At 36.4% G+C, this 23245-nt stretch overlaps 3 protein-coding genes and 1 pseudogene across 4 annotated transcripts; 3 read left to right on the top strand and 1 right to left on the bottom strand.

Annotated features, from left to right (window-relative positions):
- The first annotated feature begins 775 nt into the window (after positions 1 to 775).
- Positions 776 to 1349, top strand: LOC117628051 (annotated as a pseudogene).
- A 185-nt stretch (positions 1350 to 1534) lies between these two features.
- Positions 1535 to 5949, bottom strand: LOC117628050 (ubiquinone biosynthesis monooxygenase COQ6, mitochondrial). The gene is made up of 10 exons (XM_034360411.1): positions 5836 to 5949; positions 5491 to 5611; positions 5259 to 5358; positions 4639 to 4782; positions 4314 to 4372; positions 3819 to 3886; positions 3683 to 3734; positions 3197 to 3364; positions 2453 to 3052; positions 1535 to 1853 (listed from the first exon to the last, which is right to left on the bottom strand). Exons 1-10 carry the CDS (start codon positions 5841 to 5843, stop codon positions 1638 to 1640), a joined length of 1536 nt encoding a protein of 511 aa, XP_034216302.1. The 5' UTR covers positions 5844 to 5949; the 3' UTR covers positions 1535 to 1637.
- Positions 5950 to 6112: 163 nt separating this feature from the next.
- LOC117628049 (protein PAM71, chloroplastic) lies at positions 6113 to 11949 on the top strand. The gene is made up of 12 exons (XM_034360410.1): positions 6113 to 6413; positions 6582 to 6663; positions 6793 to 7092; positions 7373 to 7426; positions 7910 to 7971; positions 8453 to 8521; positions 8917 to 8968; positions 9091 to 9165; positions 9305 to 9434; positions 10413 to 10483; positions 10782 to 10829; positions 11645 to 11949. The coding sequence occupies exons 1-12, from the start codon at positions 6241 to 6243 to the stop codon at positions 11714 to 11716; spliced, it is 1188 nt and encodes a 395-aa protein (XP_034216301.1). The 5' UTR covers positions 6113 to 6240; the 3' UTR covers positions 11717 to 11949.
- Positions 11950 to 18268: 6319 nt separating this feature from the next.
- Positions 18269 to 22641, top strand: LOC117627526. 2 transcript variants are annotated; one of them, XM_034359646.1, is made up of 3 exons: positions 18269 to 18469; positions 19724 to 19783; positions 19981 to 22641. In XM_034359646.1, exon 3 carries the CDS (start codon positions 20249 to 20251, stop codon positions 22259 to 22261), a length of 2013 nt encoding a protein of 670 aa, XP_034215537.1. In that variant the 5' UTR covers positions 18269 to 18469; positions 19724 to 19783; positions 19981 to 20248; the 3' UTR covers positions 22262 to 22641. The 2 variants fall into 2 exon arrangements, with proteins under 2 accessions (XP_034215537.1, XP_034215538.1); XM_034359647.1 differs by lacking the exon at positions 19724 to 19783 and having other exon boundaries at positions 18304 to 18469.
- Positions 22642 to 23245: the final 604 nt, after the last annotated feature.

Below are 23245 nucleotides of genomic sequence, written 5' to 3'. Positions count from 1 at the left end.
TTTTCCACCTTTTTTTAAATAAATAAAAAAAATATTAGAATTAGATTTCCATTTTCTTTCTAAATTTGCATTAGACACCAATATATTACATTTTTTTTTTCACACTAATTTTTTTTCTGTTCAGACTTTGAATTTTATTTATTCACATCAAATAAGACAGTACCACATCAGTTGATGTCCAAAAATTGTTGCAATAAGTTGGGTCTCAAACATTATCGGGGGAGAATTGGATAAAGAAAATAACAAACTTCCCCCCACAATAAGTTTGAGTTCAAATTACCTTCTATATGATCATTATAAATAATTGAACCAACTGAAATCTTACACTACACATAACCAAACCATAAGCCCTTGTAATTCAGTTAACAAAACTCACTTTAAACACCCTAAACAAAATTCACTTTCTTTCTTCTTTTTCTTAAAGCTATGTTGCACTGCACTATATGCTCACGTTAGAAATAATTTTTCTAACCAATAATATAGGGTCCCAAATGTTCATGGTGCCTCAAATGATTATGTTAGTCGTAGTTATGAAGTGACCAGAATAAAAAATACAGCCAGGTAGGTTCATACTATATGGTACCATTCCCATCTGAGCAGTGCTTAAGGATGGCGTGCAAGTCAAGTTAATTACTATTTTAGTGAAAGACCAAAAGAAAAAAATTTAAACTAGCTCTGAAATTTTCTGAGAAAAACTTATATAATGCGATTAAGTTAAGACCATGCCAATTCGAAACTTGTCACAGCATATACTTGCAACTACATTTCTCTCCTATCCTCTAAACATGGCTACCTTAAAACCAATTTCAACTCTTCTCCTCTTCTTCCTCCTCTTGTCCACCTCCGCAGTCAAACCCGGCAAGAGAGTCCGGGCTCACAAACCGTGTAAGAAGCTGGTGTTTTACTTCCACGACATTATTTACAACGGAAAGAATGCCAAGAATGCAACATCAGCCATTGTTGGAGCACCAGCTTAGGGAAACAGAACCATATGGGCAGGAAAAAGCCATTTCGGGAACATGGTTGTGCTTGATGAAACCATTATCTTAGACAATAATCTACACTCAACCCCAGTTGGTCGCGCACAAGGCTTCTACTTGTACGACAAGAAAGATATATTCACTGCTTGGTTTGGCTTCTCCTTTGTGTTTAACTCATCCAAACACAAGGGAAGCATCAACTTTGCCGGTGCTGATCCACTGATGAACAAAACCAGGGATATTTCAGTGATTGGCGGTACCGGCAACTTCTTCATGGCTCGAGGGATAGCCACTTTGATGACTGATGCATTCGAGGGGGAAGTGTACTTCCGGCTTCGCACTGAGATAAATCTGTACGAGTGTTGGTAACCAATTTGTTTATGGCTCTTGATTTGGAGTTTTTAGTTTACTTTGCTAACGAACCTGTGTTGAATTTGAGTTTCTGAGGTTTGAGAATTCAGATTTTGAGTTGTAAGTTTTACTTACAAAGAACATGTTTCAGAGTTTAAGTTTTAGGACATTCTACCATGCCATCGCATCCACAATAGAGGGGATCAAAATAAGCCATCCACATAACTTTTCACCTTAACCAGAACGGGCAGTTATTCTTTTACAAGATTGATGAAAGGAAAATATCTCACCATATTTACATCTGTCTCAAGAGAAAATTGGGAATCTTTGATCCCCTGAGGCATATGAAATAATACTCCTTTTAAGGGGTGGAATATACTGTGCTCCGTTGAATGCAGCAGCCCGCAATATGTTTAGAGGTCCGAAATCAACCGAGTAAGCCTTTTGGAAACCATCCAGGATTGCCATCATTGTGACATTTGCTGATTTCCTCTCTGCTTCATATTTCTTCAACAACAGTACCTGCATAAGATTAGAACTAAATTCGTCAGATGATTCAATTCGACCATCATCGTCAGATTATCAAAAGAAAAATATAGAAAAACCAGCCATACTCACCAGAATGTAGTGTGACACTAAGCCTGCTTATTCGGTACAGAAAACCAAGTACCAAGACATTCACACTTCAAAACAACCATGGCAAACAAAATGGAATCCACTTGATCGCTCATATTCCATTTACTATTATGCATACCACTCAGGAAACATGATTTCTGAAACTGACACACTAGCAATGGTTTCGCCTTAGTTTATTTTCTTTCTTTTAAAAGCTGTGTTAGACTTAGATAGCACCTTCATGTTACTACTTGGGTATATTCAAAAAAATCATCTAGCTTGTGATTTTGTAAAATGTGTTATGTTGATCTCATAGTGAAAGTTTCACACATTTTACAATTACAATCCAGATTTTTATTTATGATTTGAACGATTACTAATAGATCTCCATGTCTCTCAAGTAAACAAACACACCCCTCGGACAAATAAAGATACTACATTATGCACGTTTTGTGGCAACCAATAACTGACTTTTCATAAAAAGAATTAAAAAGGAAATCACCCACCTCAGCAATGTCTGTTCCCACTGCAATACCCTCAGAAATGATTCTTGAAAGAGCAAATGCATCTCCAAAACCCAGATTAACTCCTTGCCCAGCCAAAGGGTGAACAGTGTGTGCTGCATCGCCGATTAGAACCACATGCTTTGACGCATAGTCATTGGCATGCATCAAAGATAAAGGAAACACCATTCTTTCTGATGCCAACTTCACCACTTTTGGGGGAACTCTGAAGCACTCATCAGGAGATAAATTCACGTCTGTTTTAAACCAAGAAAATATGCCTCCACTTCCTAAGGTGCTCGACTTAGGATGAGGACCAAATCCATAATCCAGCGCATAATTGACATCTTTCACAAAATCATCCTCAGCCAATGATTTACGATCAGTTGCCTCTTTTGGGTTCATAGTCCAAACAATGTTACTGAAATTATCACCTATTGGCAAAAGTGCAATTGGCCCAGCAGGTAGAAATCGTTGCCATGCACATCGATTTTCTACACTGTGTTCTACAGTACAAATGATTGCATTCTGTGAGTAGTTCCATCCAGTTGTCTTAAATCCTGCCAACTCCCTAACACGTGATTTGGACCCATCAGATCCAACCTGCAATAAGCTCTATGTGACTTGATGCCAATCAATAACTTACAAACGAGATAAGTTAAACTTTCTCATTGCTAACAGACAATTCTATCATCCTACTTTACATTAAAGGAGAATACAAATTCTTCAATTGCAACTGAAAATTACCACCAACTTTGCATACAGACTGTTGCCATCACTCAGATCCAGCTTTGCTAAGTTTCCCCGCTCATTCAACCCCGATGATGTGCTATCCACCCCCATGGATAAATTTCTTGGCTGTAAAGTCATTGAAGACAATCTGGAAGGGTAGATAGTCTTCTGGAAATCTGTATCCTGTCAAAGCTTAACCTTCTTAGCTGTAGAAAGTATTAAGACTTATATACCGTACATGAAAATTATCAAAAACAACAGAGAGAATTCAGAGAAGAATGCAAGGTGGTTTAAAGAATTTTTTTCATCCCGAAAAAAAACGTGAAGAAAAGATATCTTCAAGGAAAAGCAAATCTATAATAATAAATATGAAGGCACAGCCACCAAAAAACTAGGGAAAAACAACAACAATCAGAACTAAGAAACTACATTGAGTCACGAGTGATTAAATTTTTATTTGGAACGAAATAAAAAAGTTAACCATTCCGCTATGCTAGATACCTGTATACATGACAAAAGAGAACTGTGCAGTACTTTATTCTCCACTACACACCTGATCATAAGACAAAATCAGCATCATATTCTACTAGAAATAAATGAATTACCAAAAAAATAATAACAATCTACTTCTTCTTACCCTAGAGTGTCTTTATGCACATCTCTTGCATTGTACTTTGTATACCCTAAGCCAGTATAGTCCCAAACCTACAAAAGATCATGAAGGAATAAATAAGTATTTTTCTAAATTCAACCTCAAATCAATGCATCGCATCATCAATTGTATTGAAAAATAGCATGTCAATGGGAGGTGGAATATGTTGCAGTGCATTTTCTGAAGAAAGAAATAAAAATATGACGCATGGCTTTGAGATCATGAGTTAAAACAATATAAACCCGCATAACAGAGTTGGGAAAATATATGAGTTAAAACAAAAACTAAATGACAGACAACTGAACAATTTGGTAGGCATAGTGCTTTGAGATCATGATTTTTCATTTCATTCATTAAAGGATTAGCAATTTGAATAAGATCTTGTAAGTCAACATGCAAGATAAACAAAATGTGAACTGATGTTGATCAAAATATGCATGTGATGAAAATATGCTATAAGAAACTGGAAAGGTCAATCACCTGCATTTGATCAAAATATGCATGTCGATGCTGTTCAACATATTTCCAAGCACCAATATCTGCAAAATTCAATTGTTGTTATTGAAAGTCCAGAAAAAGTTCAACATTTGTTTCTGCCCAAGAAAGAAGTCACACTTCTGGAACGGTTACAATCAAAATAGAGAACCATGGTTGCTACATCCTACAAATGGGCAATACAAGCTAACCAGATTTGTGCAGGGAAATCTGATTTTAGCTCTCTTAACACAATTTCCAAATGAAAATATGATAAACGGATGTTGGTACAGTATATAGAGAAGAATCACATATATGTCAAGTTTGATACCTTTGAAGAGAGATATAGTCGCAGGTGTTACCGTACTGACCCTTGGATCAGGAGGGTCTTCTTTCTTGATGCCGAGTCCCTTTGATAATGCAGGATTGCTATCAATGATGGCAACTTTCAAGTGCTTGGTTAGTGGCATTCTAGCTAAAAAAACAGAATAAGACAATAGATGGAAAATTTTAGTATGTCAGTGTAGAAATGTGCTACAGAACAAAGTAATTCAACAAAAAATCTTCTCTTATAAAAAAAATGAATTTATTAAGTACATTTCATGGATTTTGGTTGAGAAACAAAAGCATAACAGAATACACGTTTCTGTGCACTACCACCTAATCACTTTTTTCACCATTGACAACGTTGCTAAGTTTCCATTCTATCCAATACAAAGGTGAGAATCTAGTCAAGCAAAACCTACAAAAATATCTTGAGCAGATGTCTAGTTAATACAAAATCACAAAATCAACTCTTAACTGTTCGACTGACCTCAACAGCTTTTGATTTAAAAACGACATAAAGAGTAATTACATCAGGTTAAAAACTAATATTCAAGAAGTCGTGAGATGATACCAATAGTAATTGAAACTGGATTTTGTCAAAAAGAAACACAACACACTACGTACCCAAGGAACAAGCAAGGGCCATGCCAACCATGCCCCCTCCAACAATAGCAATGTCGTACGGGTGGACTTCATTGCGAAAACTCTGTTGCCCCACATGGTCCTGGGATTTCAAAAGAAACCATCAAAGTAAACATTGGAAGAATATTAATAAATTAATTGGAAAAGAACAATTATTTCCGGTTCAACAAAGCAACAAACAAAACCCCAACGTAATAAAATATGAAGACTTTACATTGCTGGATTGGACACTATGGGAGCTGGAAACTTTAGGAGCTGCATCCGTACATAAAGTCCTCTGTGGAAATTTCAATCTGCGGATGATATGTTCAGCAAGCTTTCTTCTGATGATCAAGCTGTTATCAGCAGATAATCACATTAGACAAAACCAAAACACTAATTATGAAATAAATGCATAGGGAAGCAACTTAATCTGTCAAATTTGAACCTTAATTTCCATAGCTAATCGCATATCAGCAAAAACACAAAATAGAAAAAGGCAAAATAAACAGGGGCAAGGGCACATGATTGAAACGCTGCGTTTTTCTAATTCAACAAGAAGAGTAGGGCAAATGCTTACCTGTTCATTTTCGAATTGCACGAGCTCGCTGGTTCAGAGTTCAACTTCACAGAGAGAGAGAGAGAGAGTCACTGAATCAGAGAGACGGTGCTTGGTTTTGTCTGTCCTTGTTTATACGAGATGTCGTATAACACAGGGTGTAAAGGAACTCATTCTCAAAGGAATAAAACGACGTGTCGTCTCAGATCAAATTTGAATTTCAATGAAATAGGAGGGATCAAATGGAGTTTTGGAAAGTAGATAAAACGGTATGGATGTCTTGGCGCTTTTTAGCTGCCTCCCATTGCTTATCTCTATTGCCACTCTGAGTCTCAGAGCCTCAACAGTTCCAAGCCCAACGCCAAAAGCTTCCACAGACACACAGAGAGAGAGTGCGTGTGTGTGTGTGTGTGTGTGTGTGACAGAATGCGAAGCATAACGCTCTCAGAGAGCGTTCTGGGGCCGCATTCACTGCCTTCACCATTTCCTAAAACTCTCAAGCCATCATCTTCCTCATGTTACTTGCTTCCTTTCAAATTACGGTCCAAGAAGCTCACTTCGAAGCTTTCTCTTCCAAACCCAAGTTTCGTTTCCTCGAGGTGAGTTCAATTCATGAACTCTCATCTCAATTTTCCTAAGGCTGCTTTAAATTTTGAAGTTTTAGTAGAAAATTTGCCTTGTTCTATTCCTGGGTTGTTCTTAGAAGAGTGGTGAGTTAGAATGAAGCACCTGAATTTTTTAGTGAAAGCAGGATTTTTGTGTTTCAGGTATTCATGTAAGTGGAATGCAAACACCTGTGAGGAATGGTTTCGACGTCTTCTACAAACTTCTGGAAATTTAGATGACCTGGTAATGAATCTTCTTTAAGCCCATATTCTTTTTCTCCTTTCTGAAAATTCGAGACCATTTTTTTTTCTTTTTTCTTTTTAATTTTTTTAATTCCTAATGCAGCATTAATTGAATGTTAATTTAACGCAGGAGCTACACTACCTTAATTACGAGAAATGCAGGGTGACCACAGACCCAATTGACATTGAGGATGATTTTGTTGCTTTAGATAAAGCACTACCAAAGAAGAACCTAAAAAAGAATTGTCACATGGATGGAGAGATCATGGCTCATAATTCATTCTCTCATTTTTGGAAGGCTATTCTGCTGTTTGGATTTCTTGCACTTCAAGGCTCTGAACCGGCTTTTGCTATATCTGATCTTGCTAGTGGCTTACCATCAATTCCTTTTCTGGGGAACCTTGGTGATCTTAGCACAGGTTTTGCTTCAGTTAGGAAAATCTCCCTCTAACTTTTGTAACCTGGCATTTTTGTAGTTGTAAGTGAAGCCTGAATTCTAGTCGGCACATAGTCTTAAATTAGAGATCACGATCATCTGCTAGGCTTTGATAACTTAATTATATGTCAGTGCCTTTGAGCTTTCCAATTTTGGATGATTTCTAGAATACAAATTTTCCTTCTTCCTTTCTCTCTTACCAAAATCAGCATAACCATTTATTAACATCCATCTCTGACAACTAAATATAAGAATGCATTTCCTTCTGTTGCAGGCATTCTTGCTGATCTTTTTCTCAGAACTAGGGGACAAGACCTTCTTTATTGCGGTAAGGTTTAACGATTCATACTCCAGTATTGCTTGAGTACCAAACTCTTTTAAACGTTAATGGATGACCAATGTGAACTTAATATGTTAATGAGTATCATATTCATCTAAGTGCATAGTCTGTGCACTTACATAGGCTTTTCCCATGACTAGTGGAACAGTTTATTAATTAACACACTTTTCTACCTGACTCAACTTCCTAAGTGACTATTTTATACCTTACACATCAGAGAGTCAGAAACTTCATCTTCCTTATTTGTCTCCCAATTGTCTTATCAATGATATATCAGATTTTGTCCCATCCTAATGAAAAAGGTAGGATTAAAGGGGAGAGATACTAATGAGTGATGACTTAAGGATCAACCTAATTCTACATAAACTCTCATAGTTGACAACTTGACATATGTATATAAGGTTTTTAGCATTATGTTAAAGATAGAATGCTTTGATCGCATATAATTATGAGTTTTGCTGTTTTCTGCAGGCACTTTTAGCAGCTAGGAATTCTGCTCCTGTTGTTTTTATTGGGACCTTTGGTGCACTTGCGTATGTTATTCTGTTTGTGCATGGTGATACAGATGTTCTTTTGTATAATCAACTTCCATTTTGTGTTTTTTCTCATAAGTACTAAGAAGAATCTGCAATATGTTACGTCAAGTTACCACATGATAAGACAACTGGACATCCATGTAAGTAAATATGGGAAACCAACCTCTACCAGTCTACCTTGGCAAAGAGTGTGAACATTGACAATAATAGGTCAAATTGTGACGTTTAGTTTAAGTATGAATCCAACATGGCAAAGTGATACTTTTGAAAGCTGATAGCAGTGCATAGCATTTCAAATCTTATCAATCGAGTAATTGTGTTTTGGCCAAAACCCCATTTCTTGCAATCATGGTGATTTTGAAGGTTGTTGGGTTCTATCAAACACACACACATGCTTTATAAAGGTGATTTATATTTTCAAGAACTATTGATTGTGTAGTTGCACCATATCCTTAATCTTAGATTTGCTTACTTACAGGGCAATGACCATCATATCTGTTGTTCTTGGACGAACTTTTCACTACGTCGATGAAATCCTACCATTCAGGTATTTGAGATTTGCATTTCAATAGGGATCTTGGGCGTGTCCAACTATAACGATGAAATCCTTGAATTGAATAATCTAGTTAATTGTTCTTTATAAAGCATGTTTTCACATGGTAAATTAATTGCATCACAGCAATAATATCTTTTTTTATCATCTAAAGTTTGGGCGGATGTGTTATTTATGCTTGGTTAAAATAATTTGTGGCAGGAAATTTCCAAATGCTACACATAAGTCTTTTGTAATGTTTTCTTAGTTGATATTCATATAACTCTTGGGTCCCTGAGGCTCTTAATCATCCTATCTAGTAAATTTCACTTGGATCTGTCTATCTAATTTGTATGAAGTAATGGTATTACAATTGTTTGTGATCACTCTGATATGGTCTTTAATCACAGGTTTGGTGAGACTGATCTACCCATTGATGATATTGCTGCAGTTCTCCTTTTGGTAATTCTATCTTTTGATTCTTAAACCAGAATAACCGAACTACAATGCTTGCTTATAAGCATCCATTAAAACAAAACAAAAAATCCTTCTCCAGGAGAACTATTATATGTAAGCAATTTCAGGTTTATTTTGGAGTTTCAACTTTGCTTGATGCCACCTCAAGTGACAGTTTGAAAGCAGAAGATGAACAAAGGGAGGTAATACTATAGTTTGTTCATATGCAAATTACCATGGATATATCAAGACTGATTTTTTTTTACTTCGTCTTTTTTTTCCTTTTGAAGCCATATTTCCTTTGTAAGGGTTAATCTTATTGTCATATATTCATTAAATCAGGCAGAGCTAGCTGTTTCCAAATTTTCAGGAAATGGTGCTGGAATATTAGCTGCTGCTAGCACTGTCATTAGCACCTTCCTCTTAGTTTTTGTTGCTGAATGGGGAGACAAATCATTTTTCTCTACAATAGGTGAGTTGATCAAGATCGTGTGTTACTAGATTTTATTTATACTTGGTTGTGAAGTTACTGTTATATAAAAAAACCATCCTTTCGTGTTATATGTTTCAATGTTTGGTGATAGTTCTTCCCCTAATGAAAGATCACACTTTGATTTTCCTTTTCTTTTAGCCTAGGAAGAGTAACAGGATATCTTGAAATTAAAGAGCTTGTTTGGATAACAACAATGGAGCTGGCATTTAGTGAATCTATAGCTAATAAAAGAACAAAAACAAACTCATTGCAACATTGTAAAAGTCAAGTACTAGATAAGAAAATGGAGGTCAAATCTTCATATTCTAAAATGAATATACAAAATTATGAAAATTGGTTCACTAACTGAGTTCACCTTAAATGTGAATTCATAATTTAATTCTTCTTTTGTTTCCTTGTATATATGAACAGCTCATCACAGTTAATGGATGACTGCACTATTATTTTCCTTTTCCTGTTGCTCTGGAGAGAGTACAAGTTAGGGTATCGAAACTTGATGCTTGTTTGGATAAGAATGGAACTAGCATTTTGTGCTGAGAACGGCTAATATGTCGATTTGTTGCCCAGTTTCCGATGCATTTGAATGACGATATTGTCACTTACCAATAAAAGAACAGAAAATTAGCTCATTGCAACATGTAAAAGTCAAGTACTACATAAGATAATGGAAGTGACAAAATTTCATATTCTAAAGAACAAATTAACTGGCTTAGTTATAGGAATATGAAAGTGAATGCATCTAAATTTTGATTTGTTGTTAATTATTTAATTCACATTTTATTTATGGTCTATTTACCAGCTCAGCACACTGCTTTAAAATGTTATTTTGAGATGGTGAGAAAGTCTGGATCAATTACATGGGCACTTGGGTCCCACTATTTTGTAGATACATTCCCCCTTTTATAAAATTTTAAAAAAAATTTATCTTAATAAGACAATATTTTGTTTCATATGCAGCACTTGCTGCAGCCTCTTCACCCCTTGGAGTCATCGGAGGAGCACTAGCTGGTCATGGTGTTGCAACTTTGGTAATTCTTCTTGAATTGTAAAATAATTTAATCCAATATTAGTACTACATCAGTCACAAGTGCAAATTTATTTATTGACTAGAAGCTATTGGCTTTCTGAATGTGCTCTTTGAAGTTATTAAAAGTAAAAATCTACATGGTTCTGCAAATCAACTATTTGCATTTGTATCATTTTAATTCACATCAATTTTTTTCCCTTTTGAATTGGATAAACTTTTCTCACTCATGTGTGTAATGTATATGTGGGAGGCCTAACCTATTTTTCCCTTTTTCTTTTCTTTTTCTTTTTGGTGTGTAGCTTGCTGTTTTAGGAGGTTCCTTACTGGGCACATTCTTATCAGAGAAGGTAAAACTGAACTTTTAACCTTTCACTCATTTGCCAATACGCATCCTCTGTGAAGTTGATTTTGTAAAGCAGAACCATCATGTGATTATGTTATTATCTAGAGTTTTTCCACTGGACACATCAATCCAATTGGAAAAAAACTTCAACCTTTTTGGCCAATGAATATGACATTATTGTGTCGCTTGTAGTTGACAGCATGTTAATTGTTTTGAACAAGCATAAGACATAAAACTTCACACTGCTAACACTAAAAGTAGAAAAAGATGATTAAAGATGTTCTGAATTGGCCCTGAATTTTCCTCAATCTATCTAGATACAAAGCTCTTTCAAAACTTCTTGTCTGCTTTTTTGACTTCTGCTATTCTCTTCTTAAGTAGAAAATAATAGTGCAATGAAGGATTGGTTTGAATTCTATGGAATATAGCCTGTGGAATTCTTTGTATAGGCAATCTATACCCTGAGAATATAAGTATCAAAATTATGTGGCGACCATAAATAGGTCAACAGCATCCTGCTCTACATGCTTTTCAAAAGGTTCTTTAGACTAGCAAGTTCATTAACCAGATCAATTTTATAACTTTCCCGGTTGAACTACGGGCAGTTGGCCTACATGGGTTTAAAAATGAATTTTGTTATCTTACCACATTGAACCCCACAGCTAACAAAGTAACAATACATTGTATTGTATCTTGATGGCCTATGCATCATCTTGCTCTTGGAAATGACTTGTACACTAAGTAGTTTCTTTCTTTAATCAATGGTATAAATAAACGCTCAGAAAATAAATTACAGTCGTTTTTGGTTTCCTTCTGCAGGCCATTGCCTACATCGGAGGTGTTCTTTTTCTCGTCTTTGCTGCCGTAACATTGGTTGAGATAGTAACTTAAAGGTAAAAAGGATCCCCACAATTTTTTTTTAGTTGATCAAAACTCAGAAGTACATTGCTATGAACTTGTAGTTGATTGTAGCCATCGTTTAGAATTTTGGTTGATTGTAATTATTGTCATACTGGCTCTACTTGATCAGTTGACGAGGTACAAACTTTGATTCTGTGCTTTGCAAATTAGCAAGGAAAAAGATTATGAGTTGTGCAGCTAAATAAAGTAATGTTGAATTTTAATTTCATTTTGATTTCTGGAACCTTTTTTTTGTGTTTTGGGGTTGTACTTTGTAGGGTGGGGGAGGATTGAAAATTGAAGATATTATTTTGAGAGATGAAAGAAGTTGCAAAAATGCAATGAACGTGGCACAGCCTAACCCATCAGTAGAAGCTTTTTCAGGGAGAATCAAAAGTCCTGAAAAAGGATGATTGTGGAAGCAGACAAATCCCACTCTCTCTGCCCTACTTTTTTCATGAGCCTTCCTTTCCACTCTGGCTCCGTACGGCTGCTGCCTCATCTGTCTCTCAAATGCTCCACTTTCATCCCTTTCAGTTCATTCATACAAATATCATAATATATAATTCTGGCCCCTTTCCTTTTGTTCTAATTACCATCATTTTAAACACTTGCTTCAATAATCACTCTTTTTTTGTGTTTGGGGGAGGAGGACAGGGTTGTTTATTCAACATGTTTATGTCCTTTTAAATCCCATTTCTAATTGATCTATCTAAGTGGATTTTTCTTTTTTGTCTTTTTTTTCAATTATCTCATTACAGGTTGTGTTAATTCTATTAAGACTGCGGAAAATGGGAATCGAACCCAACTAATATTTTCTCCCAAAATTTGATAAGAAAGAAATATTATGAGTAACTTTATCATATATTTCATACCCTCCGACAGATGTGGAGTTTTATACAAGTTTTGGATCTCGGAGTTTAAATTCTTCAACAAAATCAATGACTTCGGATGATTGCAGTTATTATGTTATAATAAATAAAATAAAAGTGGGTTACGTGCACTACCTTTCACCTTTGCTATATAACTGAACGAATTTTGAAGCTAGAAGATTTTGTGGGGCCGTTGTGCATATGCAGAGTTTGTCCCTAGAATGAGACGCAGACCGGCATGCAAATGCAAAGTCGCAACAACGATAATAATGAATATATTTTATTACTTATTAGAATAAAGCTGTTCTTGTTTTTATTGCTTAATTGGTCCCATCTTCACACGTGTACCCGTAGGAGCCGAATATGTGAGAGCATATTCTTCCTTTGAAGTCTGATGAAAGCACCTCGACCTCTCCACCAACATTTCTAATCCTAAAAAAAGATATCAAAACTGTGAAACCATGAAGTGGAACATGAACATGAACGCTGTTTACACTTGTTTAACCAAGAAATAAACATGTGTATGCATTTACTCCGACTTTTAAGCATCATATTTATTGATCGTATTATTGATCGCATTTTTTATAAATATAATATTTACATAACTGATAATCACTGTATCGAAAAGGGAGTATTTAATCCACTGCATTTGTGTTCGATTTGAGCAAAATATGATCAATAATGTAATTAGTATAGATATTTCGTGTGATATTAAGCTAATCTTTTATTTTAATGAAAAGCTTTTGTGCTAATCTAGGTATATGCAAAATCTCAATGATGTATGAAAATGAAGTTAGGTTATTGTTCAAAAGGTACTTTAGAAGGTACGTTAATTTACATGTCTGACCAATCCTGATAAAGGTCGGTGATGGATCTTCATGCACTCCCATGGACCACAACCAAACGTGATCTGACGGTACAAAACTCAATTCTAGATTCTTACGTGTCACGATCGTGTGGCGGATAAAAATAAGATAAGGGAATAAATTCTTGGCTTTTTTGAATTATTGAAGGTTAAAGAGATGAAGAAAATTTTGACTTTTTTGGGCCACAAAAATATAAATAAAGTGCGCTTGATCTTGTCCCAGCAACCAGCACCACTCTTTCTGTGGAGCATTTTCCTAACTTTGGGTAATCACCTTCTACTTTCTTTCTTGAAAAAGTGGTCGTTGTAGAAATTTACCCCTAAACGCATGATTCTGTATTTGAATATCTTCTCTCCCGAATTGCTTCGTAAAAAATGTTGCTATTGTCTTACTCATTTTTTATTTTTAGTCTCTATTATATTAATTTGGACAATTTCAATCTTTTACTTCCAAATTGTAACTTTATCAAACTGATAAATAGAATGCAATATGGTAATATGCCCCATTACATGTGAGAGTATTTTTCCAAACATTTGCAGTCAACTTATAAGATTTTGATTTTTCGCAAAAGTTTGACTGTTGACTAAATAAAGTTGCGTGATCGAAATTGCCAAAATTAAAATTGCATTAACTAAAATGAAAAATTAGTATTTTTAAAAATAAAAAAATGCAATTTGGTCTTTTTGCAGGAAGGTGTTAAGTTACGCGGCCATCCTAGAGCGTGGAGAGGCCTTTTCATAAGTTAACCGCCAAAGTCACGTTATTAAAACTGGAAACCGCGAGAGCGAAAACCGCAGCGGTTTGTCTCCAGGATTTTAAGCTTGTGGGGCCCACACACGAGGAGGAGAAGGAAGAAGAGCACAAGGAGCGGTGACGAGCCGCTGCTGACGCGAAAAACAAAGGGGTCATGTCACCGCTGACGTGTACAGGCCAATTATCTCTCGATTTCGTATCGCCACACGACGTCGTTAATCGCTGGTCCCGAAGCCAAGCTTTCCGCATCGAAACGCGCACACAAAAAAACTAAACTAACGTTACCGCAAGATGACCTTTTTGGCTTCATGCGGCGGTTTAATGTACTTGTGCGTAAAACCTGTACTCATTCATCAGTATCTGCCCTCCCCATCTATACCAACCCATCTAGTTTACCTTTGGTTTAAAAACTAACCATGGTTAATTAGTCACCACTCGCTAGGGCTTTGAATTGTTCAATTATTATATTATCTTATCATAACCCTTTTGTACAAGGGAGTTTTATTAAATATTAGAAGAAATATATCAGGGAAGATACAGTTTGACCTCGATAAAATCAAATAATAGGACGTTGTGAGTAAAATCAGGGACACCTCAAACCACAAAAATATATCCTTTTGACTTAAACTAAAAGTAGCTAGCCGGTGTGCGACACCACTAGCTTCTCTATGAACAAAATCAAACGAAAACTCAGGGACTTGTTGCAGCAAACTCTTTATATCCTCAATCATTCTGCCTACCCTTTATGCCAATCTTAATTGCTTAATTATTGACTAAAAAAATCTTAATTGCTTAATTCAGTCCAAAAAATTTGCATAATTTTATTGGAGATTTGACTCACTCTACTAACTTTTGTAGAGGCAAGAGTGGAACCACACTAAGGGCTACAGTGGGCTGTAGCCCAGTGTGGTTTTTTAAGAAAAAAGTACATAAAATTTATATATTTAACTTATTTTCAATATTAATCCAGTCAGTGACGCTATACAAATTACCTTATTTCCATTTTCAACATTTAAGTAAATGTCAAAAATACTAAAAAATCAAATTCCCACAAAATCAAAATATGAAAAATTGGTTTTAGTACAAAATACGATTTAGTCTAAAAATGATGGCTCATTAAGTCAATATATACTTCATACTAAAATCCCATAAAATCAAGTTTTCTTATTTGATGTGTGAGGAATAAAAGCCGCCAAAAATTATTTTGAGGAAATGATTATTCTGAAAACCCATTTTTCATACTTAGTCAATATTTTTACATAAAACAACTTTTCATGTATGATATGAATGCATGAAGGAACCTAAGGTCAATCTAGGTAAAATCCCTTAGATGTTCAATTCACTATGGAGTTAAACCCTATTTGGTTTATGTTAAAACTTATTGAAAATTAGTCTATGGAGCTATGAACTAGCTTGGTTTATATGATTTATTGTTTACTTTTATTTCTAGAAAGACTATAGAAATTGTAAGTACCAAAAAAAAATAATCATTAAATTTTAAACTAATAACTTTAGCTAGCCCACCCGTTGAAAAATTCCTGGTTCCGCCCTTGTGTAGAGGAGTGATGGACGAAAATTGTACTTGATTTAGCTTATTATGTTATTATAATATTTTGGAGGTGATTTATAGTATGGAATTTGCATCCATTCATTTTTCTACAACAAACAACAAAGGCAATGCGTATGGTTCATGAAAAGAGCATGGTTGTTTTCATATATGATATCGACGGGGGAGCTAGTAGTTTGTCTTTTGTGGGGGGGAGGGAGGGGGGGGGGGGGGGGGGGGGGTCAATAGTGTAATTATAAGGTTTTATAGCCTTTTATTTCAACTGATACTGTAGCAGGTGTTTAAGAGTTATTGGCTTTTTTATGGAGCTTAGGGGGGCTACGGCCACTACATGCCTGTATGTGGCTCCGCCCATGTCGACGACATAGTTTTATGGAAATATGTTCACTTCCGAGTGACTTTATTATCACTTGAATGTTATTGAACACTTAATTGATTTCAACAGTTAAATTAACTATGACGATTTAAGATAGCTCAAATGAATGTATTAATCTTGTTTTTATGGTTAAATTCAATTCAGAAGTTAAAATTAATAAGCCACTTGATTCGTCTTAAATCGTCACATTGGTTACAAACTTCAAATTTTACATTTCGAAGTAAACTTCACAACATATATATTTTTTTGTTTTGTAAAATAGTATACCCTTGAAAGGGAATACTATGCCAAAGAAAACTTTGTTAATTTCATATATAAATTTATTCGATTGTTAGGTTAAATTCTAATCAAGAAGATTAAAGTTATATTTATATTTTAATTAATGTTGTGACTTCTAGTAGTTTAAAATAGGATTTGTGCTTCCGCTTTGTATATAATTAAACACTTGAATTTCCACCCCCAATAATGCTATTGTTATAAACAAAATTAATATCCTTTTTTCTTGGCTCTATGTTAACCTTTATTGTATAATAACACTTAAGATGACAAGTTTAAACATGTTTAGTGATAAATTAACAATTAAAACTTTGACATTTGATTTTGGATGAGAAAATGAAATTCGTAAATTATTGTAAATGACTCTTTACACAAACCAAAATCCACATACACATATACATGGTGGTGTGAACACGAACATTCCACACATCATTTGGATATGCATGACAAATAATACGCCTAGTAATTCAACTGATAAAAATTGAGGACAAAGACTTGCGATCTTGTGCTTATATTCTGTTTCTATTGGTTTTGTATTTATCATCAAAAGTAGGCCTCCATTTGGATCTGCATTCCTAAAACAATGCCATTTTAAGTATGTGGAGATTTCTCACTCTTGTAATAGGAAAAATTATTGATGTATCTAATACGCCGCGTGAGATGTTGATATATCCAGTGGTAACGTTGCCACTCCTAGTCCATAAATGGCCTTGGCCGTTGGCCCCCCATTTTCTTCACATCTCTCTTGTAAATAGACAACTTGTAATTTAAGTTAATGATCCATCTAAAACAAATTAAACTTTACTAAGTTATAAATATTTAGCTCTAATATGTAACTCTCTTGAACACTTACGTATTTGATATAGTTGTATTTTATATTTTGGCCCCCTCAACCTTACAGTTCTAGTTCCGCCCTTAGACATATTATTCAGAATTCATCTAAGTTATAATACATGTAAAAAGTCATGAGTTCACTATTTAGAATTTAGACATTAATTTGTGAGAATTTGATACAATGCTAGGGTTGAGATATTTTTTCCACATTATCCTCGAGGGCCTCGTCTTAAAGTGAAAATATATGTTATACATATATATTTTTCTAGTTAACTCTAATTTAGGGTATTAATTTGTGTTCGCATTTTAAATTTAGTAATATGTGGTACATTTGTTTTGTTGAAATTTGCATGTACTCTATATTGCAGTTTTTTGTTGTTTCAATAAGGAAGAAAAATTAAAAAAGAAATATTATTGCAATCTTACATACTCAGTAGAGTCATTGTTTACGTGGCAACATGGGATGATAATTATAATCACGACTTTGAGTCATTGTTTACGTGGCAATGTGAGACGATAATCACAATCACAACCCATATGACACTGTTACCATCCTTACGCCACATCATTTACTTAGTAGAACGATATAGTAATGGCAATGCCAACTCACCTATCTCGTTATTGTCTTTGCGCCACATCAACATGTTACGTAATCGATCAAAAATGCACACAACATCATCTAATTTTCATCCCAAAAAAAAATGGTATGTGCAGAGTCAACACGGACAGTAAAAATGGAAATTTTTTTTACAGCAAAAATATAAGTGGAAACTTAGAAGAAGAAAAAAGGAAGAAATGAAAAATATAAATGGAAACTTAGAAGAAAATAAGGAAGAAAATAAAAATATAAATGGAAACTTGGAAGCGAAGAGGAAGAAAAAAACCGATGAGGAAACTAGTATGTAAAAAATGGCAACCGTTGATTACATGATTGTGTCTCTGACAAGTAACCCTGGTTATCGATTCACAACCCACAGTCTGTTTTTCCACGTGCCTCACTCCTTTTCTTAATAACACGCGCACCCTCCACCTCTTGCTTGGTCATTTCCGCATCTCTCTCTCTTTCTCTCTCTCTCTCTCTCTCTTTCTCGCCGACTCCTCCACTCTCCAGCAGGCGCCTCTCGAGCCCTAAAACCCTAACACCTTCTTCGCACCGCCAAAACTAAGCCAATCAAATCCACATCCAAATCCAAATCTGAGGTAATCTCTGCAAACTTTTTCGTTGCTAAATCTCAAATCGCGTTGTTACGGTGATGCTTCAACTCTGTTATTCAAGTTGTTCTCGGGTTTTTTGTTCCAATTTCTTGCAATACAGCTTCGTTTGGATTGTTTTGGTGCCGAATGAATTGAAAGGATTTGAAGAACTTTGCTTTCATTTGATATCGGTTTTGTTCTTAATTTGTTTGCTTTATTTATTTTGAAGGAAGTTGATTTTGAGATGTTAGATTAAGCAACTGTTTGGCTAAGTGAGTTGAAGTTTCTGGTTTCGAGAAAAGAAGTGTTATGAATTAACTTTCTTGTCAGCCAAACAGAGCATAGCATAGCTTGCGCTCTGTTGATTTAGTTTCTGTTTTTCTCGAATTTTTTCTTTAAACACAGACTGAATTTACATGATTCTTCTAGATTTGTTATTGGTATGACATTTGTATAACAAATCTGTCGTCAAAATGAGATTTTTCTATATTTCCTCATGGTTTGCCTTTTCTTTTTCCTTCTTTCTGGAAGTTTTAATCGGTATTGTTCAATTTAGTTTTCAGTACTCTACCTTTCAATTTGTTTTCAGCTAATTCACTGGAAATTGTGTTGAATTTTATATGCACAATGTTCTTTAGATCTCTGTTATTTATTTATTTTGATGGTTTAGAATGAAATAGATTATTCTCGGTGTTAATTCGATTAACCGAGTTACTGGTCGAACCCAGGTTGGTGCCAGTGTTCCCAACTGATACGATTTTAAGAGTCAATTCTTCTTGTGATTTGTCCTGTTTTGGCTCTTTTACTTGTTTCAGACTTCATGTGTTTGAATCTGGTCTGGGAGTATTCACGTTGTTAGAAATTCAAACCCTATTTAATTTGCATACCCAAATTTGTATATATCGGTTCCCATATCTTTTCTAATTGTTTTCCTTAAAAAAAAGGGTTGGGAGTTTTAAAAGCCAATTCCTATAGTTTCTTTCTAAGGCCGGAAACTCCCAAAATGTCATTTATTGTATTTATTAGTCTGGCTGAGCAAATCTTTTTTGTTTGCATTAATTGATATTTTCTTGCCTGTATTTGAGCTGTCATGTGAGCATTAATTGTGTTGATTTTTTTTTTTTCCTTTTTAACATCCTCATTATAGTTGCTTGTCTGTCAACCAATTCTACAAAAGTACTGTAGTTGTTCAGTCGTAACTGTTTATATTATTACTGCATGCTCTTCTTCTTATGATTACCTGTTTTTGTTTCTTTGTAGATTTCCGGGGCGCTGGTTTCTTTCACTGCTTTACATGATCTTCCTTTCTTCTCATTTGAGGTAGATTGAACTGTTTTTCAAGGTTCTTCTTATTACTATCTGTTTTGTTTTCCCCTAGATTTCTAATGCTTGAACATTTTCTTTTACTTGGAACTGTAAATAACTTTTTTCCAATGGGTGGTTTTGTCATCTGTGAAATTTTGGTTACATGGGCTTGATAATTCTTAACTCTAATACTCTGATTTGTTTTGGAGCAGGATGATTGATTGCCATAATGATGCTATAAAGACAAGTCTTCTAAGATTCATCTACTGCTGCAACTGATTAGTGAAAGTTTGGTTTAAATTTCCTTTTAGGAAATGGATCGGCGTGATACATCAGGATTTGTTAGTGGGGGTGGGATGTACTATTTTAGAGACATCTAACTCTAATTTTGTAGATAAATTTAATTAGCCAGGAAGTTGGTAGACTGTTTTGTTGCAATTTGATTAGGTCTTTGTATATTATTCCATTTAGTAGTTACATATGGACAATAGGTTGCAGAACTTGGGTTTTGCTGCTAATTTTTCTTCAAATGCCTTCAATATTGTGGGCAACTCAATGCAAGTTGGGGGAGCTGGAAGTGAGTCTTGTGCAGATACTATCTTACGGCTCAATTCCCCTGGTTCTTCAATGGCTTGCATGTCAAGCTTGCAAGGAATCAAACGGAAGTGGAGTTCGATTGGAGGAACTTTGACCGAGCATTTTGGCTCTTCACTGTCTCTTGGGCTTGGCCGTTCAACAAGTTCCTCAGACAGCAAGGGGAGCTCAGCTACTGCTTGCACTACAATGTCCTCAGCCAAAGAAACAGATGAGGAGTCCTCGATGGATTTTGAATTGGACTTTGCATTACATCTTGGAAATGAAAAGGTACCCAGCCCGAAGAAACCTGCTAATTCAAAGCTGCGCGCACTGGAACTGCAGCCCAAGGTTGACTTGGAGTTAAGTCTCTCAACTGGGCTGTCTGAATCTGAAATCACTTGTGTCAATCCAAGTTCCACTTCGCCTCTTTCAGGCATGGAGATGGCATTGGCGGCTGGTGGGGCCCAAAATGCAGATGAAGGATCAACTCCATTCCATTGGAAGGGAGGGATTGCCATACAACCATTGCAGACTTCATTCAACCCAGGGGCGAGCTTCCTTTTCAAACAGGTTCCACAAAAGATTGATTCCCCTGCTATTGTTCCGGAGCTCTCATCAAGCATATTAACCACACCAAATAGCTCAGTCAGCTGCAGTTCTGGGATGACACAGAAGCAACAGTCACAGCATCGCAGCTCAAATTCAAAGACATGCCAGATTGAGGGATGTGGAAAGGGTGCCAGAGGTGCTTCTGGCCGCTGCATATCTCATGGTGGTGGTAGGAGGTGTCAGAAATCTGGCTGCCATAAGGGTGCTGAGGGCCGAACAGTGTACTGCAAGGCCCATGGTGGTGGTCGGCGATGTGAATTCCTTGGGTGTACAAAGAGTGCAGAAGGACGCACTGATTTTTGTATTGCCCATGGTGGTGGTCGGAGGTGCAGTCATGAAGGTTGCACTCGAGCTGCCAGAGGGAAATCAGGATTGTGTATCAGGCATGGTGGTGGCAAGAGATGTCAAAGGGAAAATTGCACGAAGAGTGCAGAAGGCCTCTCAGGCCTTTGCATCTCACATGGTGGTGGCCGTCGATGCCAAGCTATAGGATGCACAAAAGGGGCGCAAGGGAGCACAATGTTCTGTAAGGCTCATGGTGGGGGGAAGCGATGCACTGCTCCAGGTTGCACCAAGGGAGCTGAAGGGAGCACGCCCTATTGCAAAGGCCATGGTGGGGGAAAAAGGTGTGCATTCCAAGGTGGTGGGCATTGTACAAAGAGTGTGCATGGTGGTACCAACTTCTGTGTGGCACATGGGGGTGGCAAGCGATGTGCCATGCCTGAGTGCACAAAGAGTGCAAGGGGACGAACTGACTACTGTGTCCGACATGGTGGGGGAAAGAGGTGCAAGTCTGAAGGATGCGGTAAGAGTGCACAAGGCAGCACTGACTTCTGTAAGGCACATGGTGGAGGAAAGAGATGCTCTTGGGGACATCCTGGATCAGTTTTTGGCGGCCAAGCTATTGGTCCTTGTAACTCATTTGCAAGGGGGAAGACAGGCCTCTGTGCCCTCCATAGTGGTCTGGTTCAGGATAAGAGGGTTCATGGAGGTATTACTTTGGGACCTATGGTCCAAGACCCTAAACTTGGGAAGTCGGACAAGAAGAAAGAAGTAGCCACTGCAGATGACATGAATGTTGATGTGATGAATATTGGGAGCAGCATAAGGACTTCAGCAACCGGAACTTGTTCTGACATGAAACAAGCTGGTCAATCTTCAGCCCCAGTCCTCATTCCAGAAGGCAGGGTGCATGGGGGAAGTCTGATGGCTCTGCTGGCAGGCGGTTCAGACTCCAATTCGAACAGCAGGGGGAGTAATTCATCTGGGTCAAAGAAATCCTACATGATGCCTCAGAACTGGATGTGAGGCTATTTCTAACCCTTGTTATTTGATTCGGTCTCGGTGGTTGGCGGAGTTTCTCAGCAGGTCAGCATGTCTGTGTCCTTCGTTTCTTAGTTTGTTGTTTATTAGTGGCTTTGATATACGTAGAAGAAGTTGTTCTCATTCATTGGTTCTAATGGAGAGAACCCATAAGTGCTTAAAAGACCTTAGTGTAACAGTTTGGGGTATATCAAGGTAGGGCAGTGGTTAGTTAGCAATTTGAGTTTGGTCTTTGGTGTTCTTTCCTGTAAATATTTTGTAAGTGTCTGTCCAGCAGTTTGTTGTGAATACAGGTTATACTGCCTGTGGGGTCAGTCAGTTTGTCAGACGTTCTGGTGCAATAAAAGCCTTTTACTGAGATCATATATCCTTTTTGCACTGTTTGGTATGCTTTGGTTTGCTTATTTGACTTGCAATTTAGTTACCAATTTTGAGGATGAATTCTGTGCTGATTCTTCTTGTTAAATGCTTATTTAGAGTTAATTTAGAATTGTTTTAGGCTGATGGAAGTATTCCAATCTCTGAGCTTAAAAACTTTATAGCCATTAATATTGGGTACAAAGTATGTCATGACTCGTGACACTGCAATATGAGCCATAATAAATGTAGAATTGGATGGTAAGGGCCTTGTAGTTCAAGTGGTTTAGAACCCTTGCACTCGAGGTTTTGTGTTCAAATCCCCCTTCCCAAATATCGCTTGTGTGAAAAGAAAAGAAAATTTGTAGAATTGAATGGTTATATTTGTCATGAGATTGCTCAATTTGAGGGCATGTTTACGTATCAGTAATGGGTATGGGAGGAAAGGGAATGATTTCTATTCCTGACTTCCCCTGCGTTTACTTGCAATCAGGAATGAAAAAATAAGTGGACTCCATCCCAAAATCCGTAATCACATCCCCTCAAAACTAGGCATCAAATCAACTAGGGGGTAGTCGATATGATTCTCATTCCTATTTTCTCTTATTAACT

The sequence above is a fragment of the Prunus dulcis genome, chromosome 5, assembly GCF_902201215.1.
Source record: "Prunus dulcis chromosome 5, ALMONDv2, whole genome shotgun sequence".
Taxonomy (NCBI): Eukaryota; Viridiplantae; Streptophyta; class Magnoliopsida; order Rosales; family Rosaceae; genus Prunus; species Prunus dulcis.
This window is presented reverse-complemented; position numbering and strand designations above follow the sequence as displayed.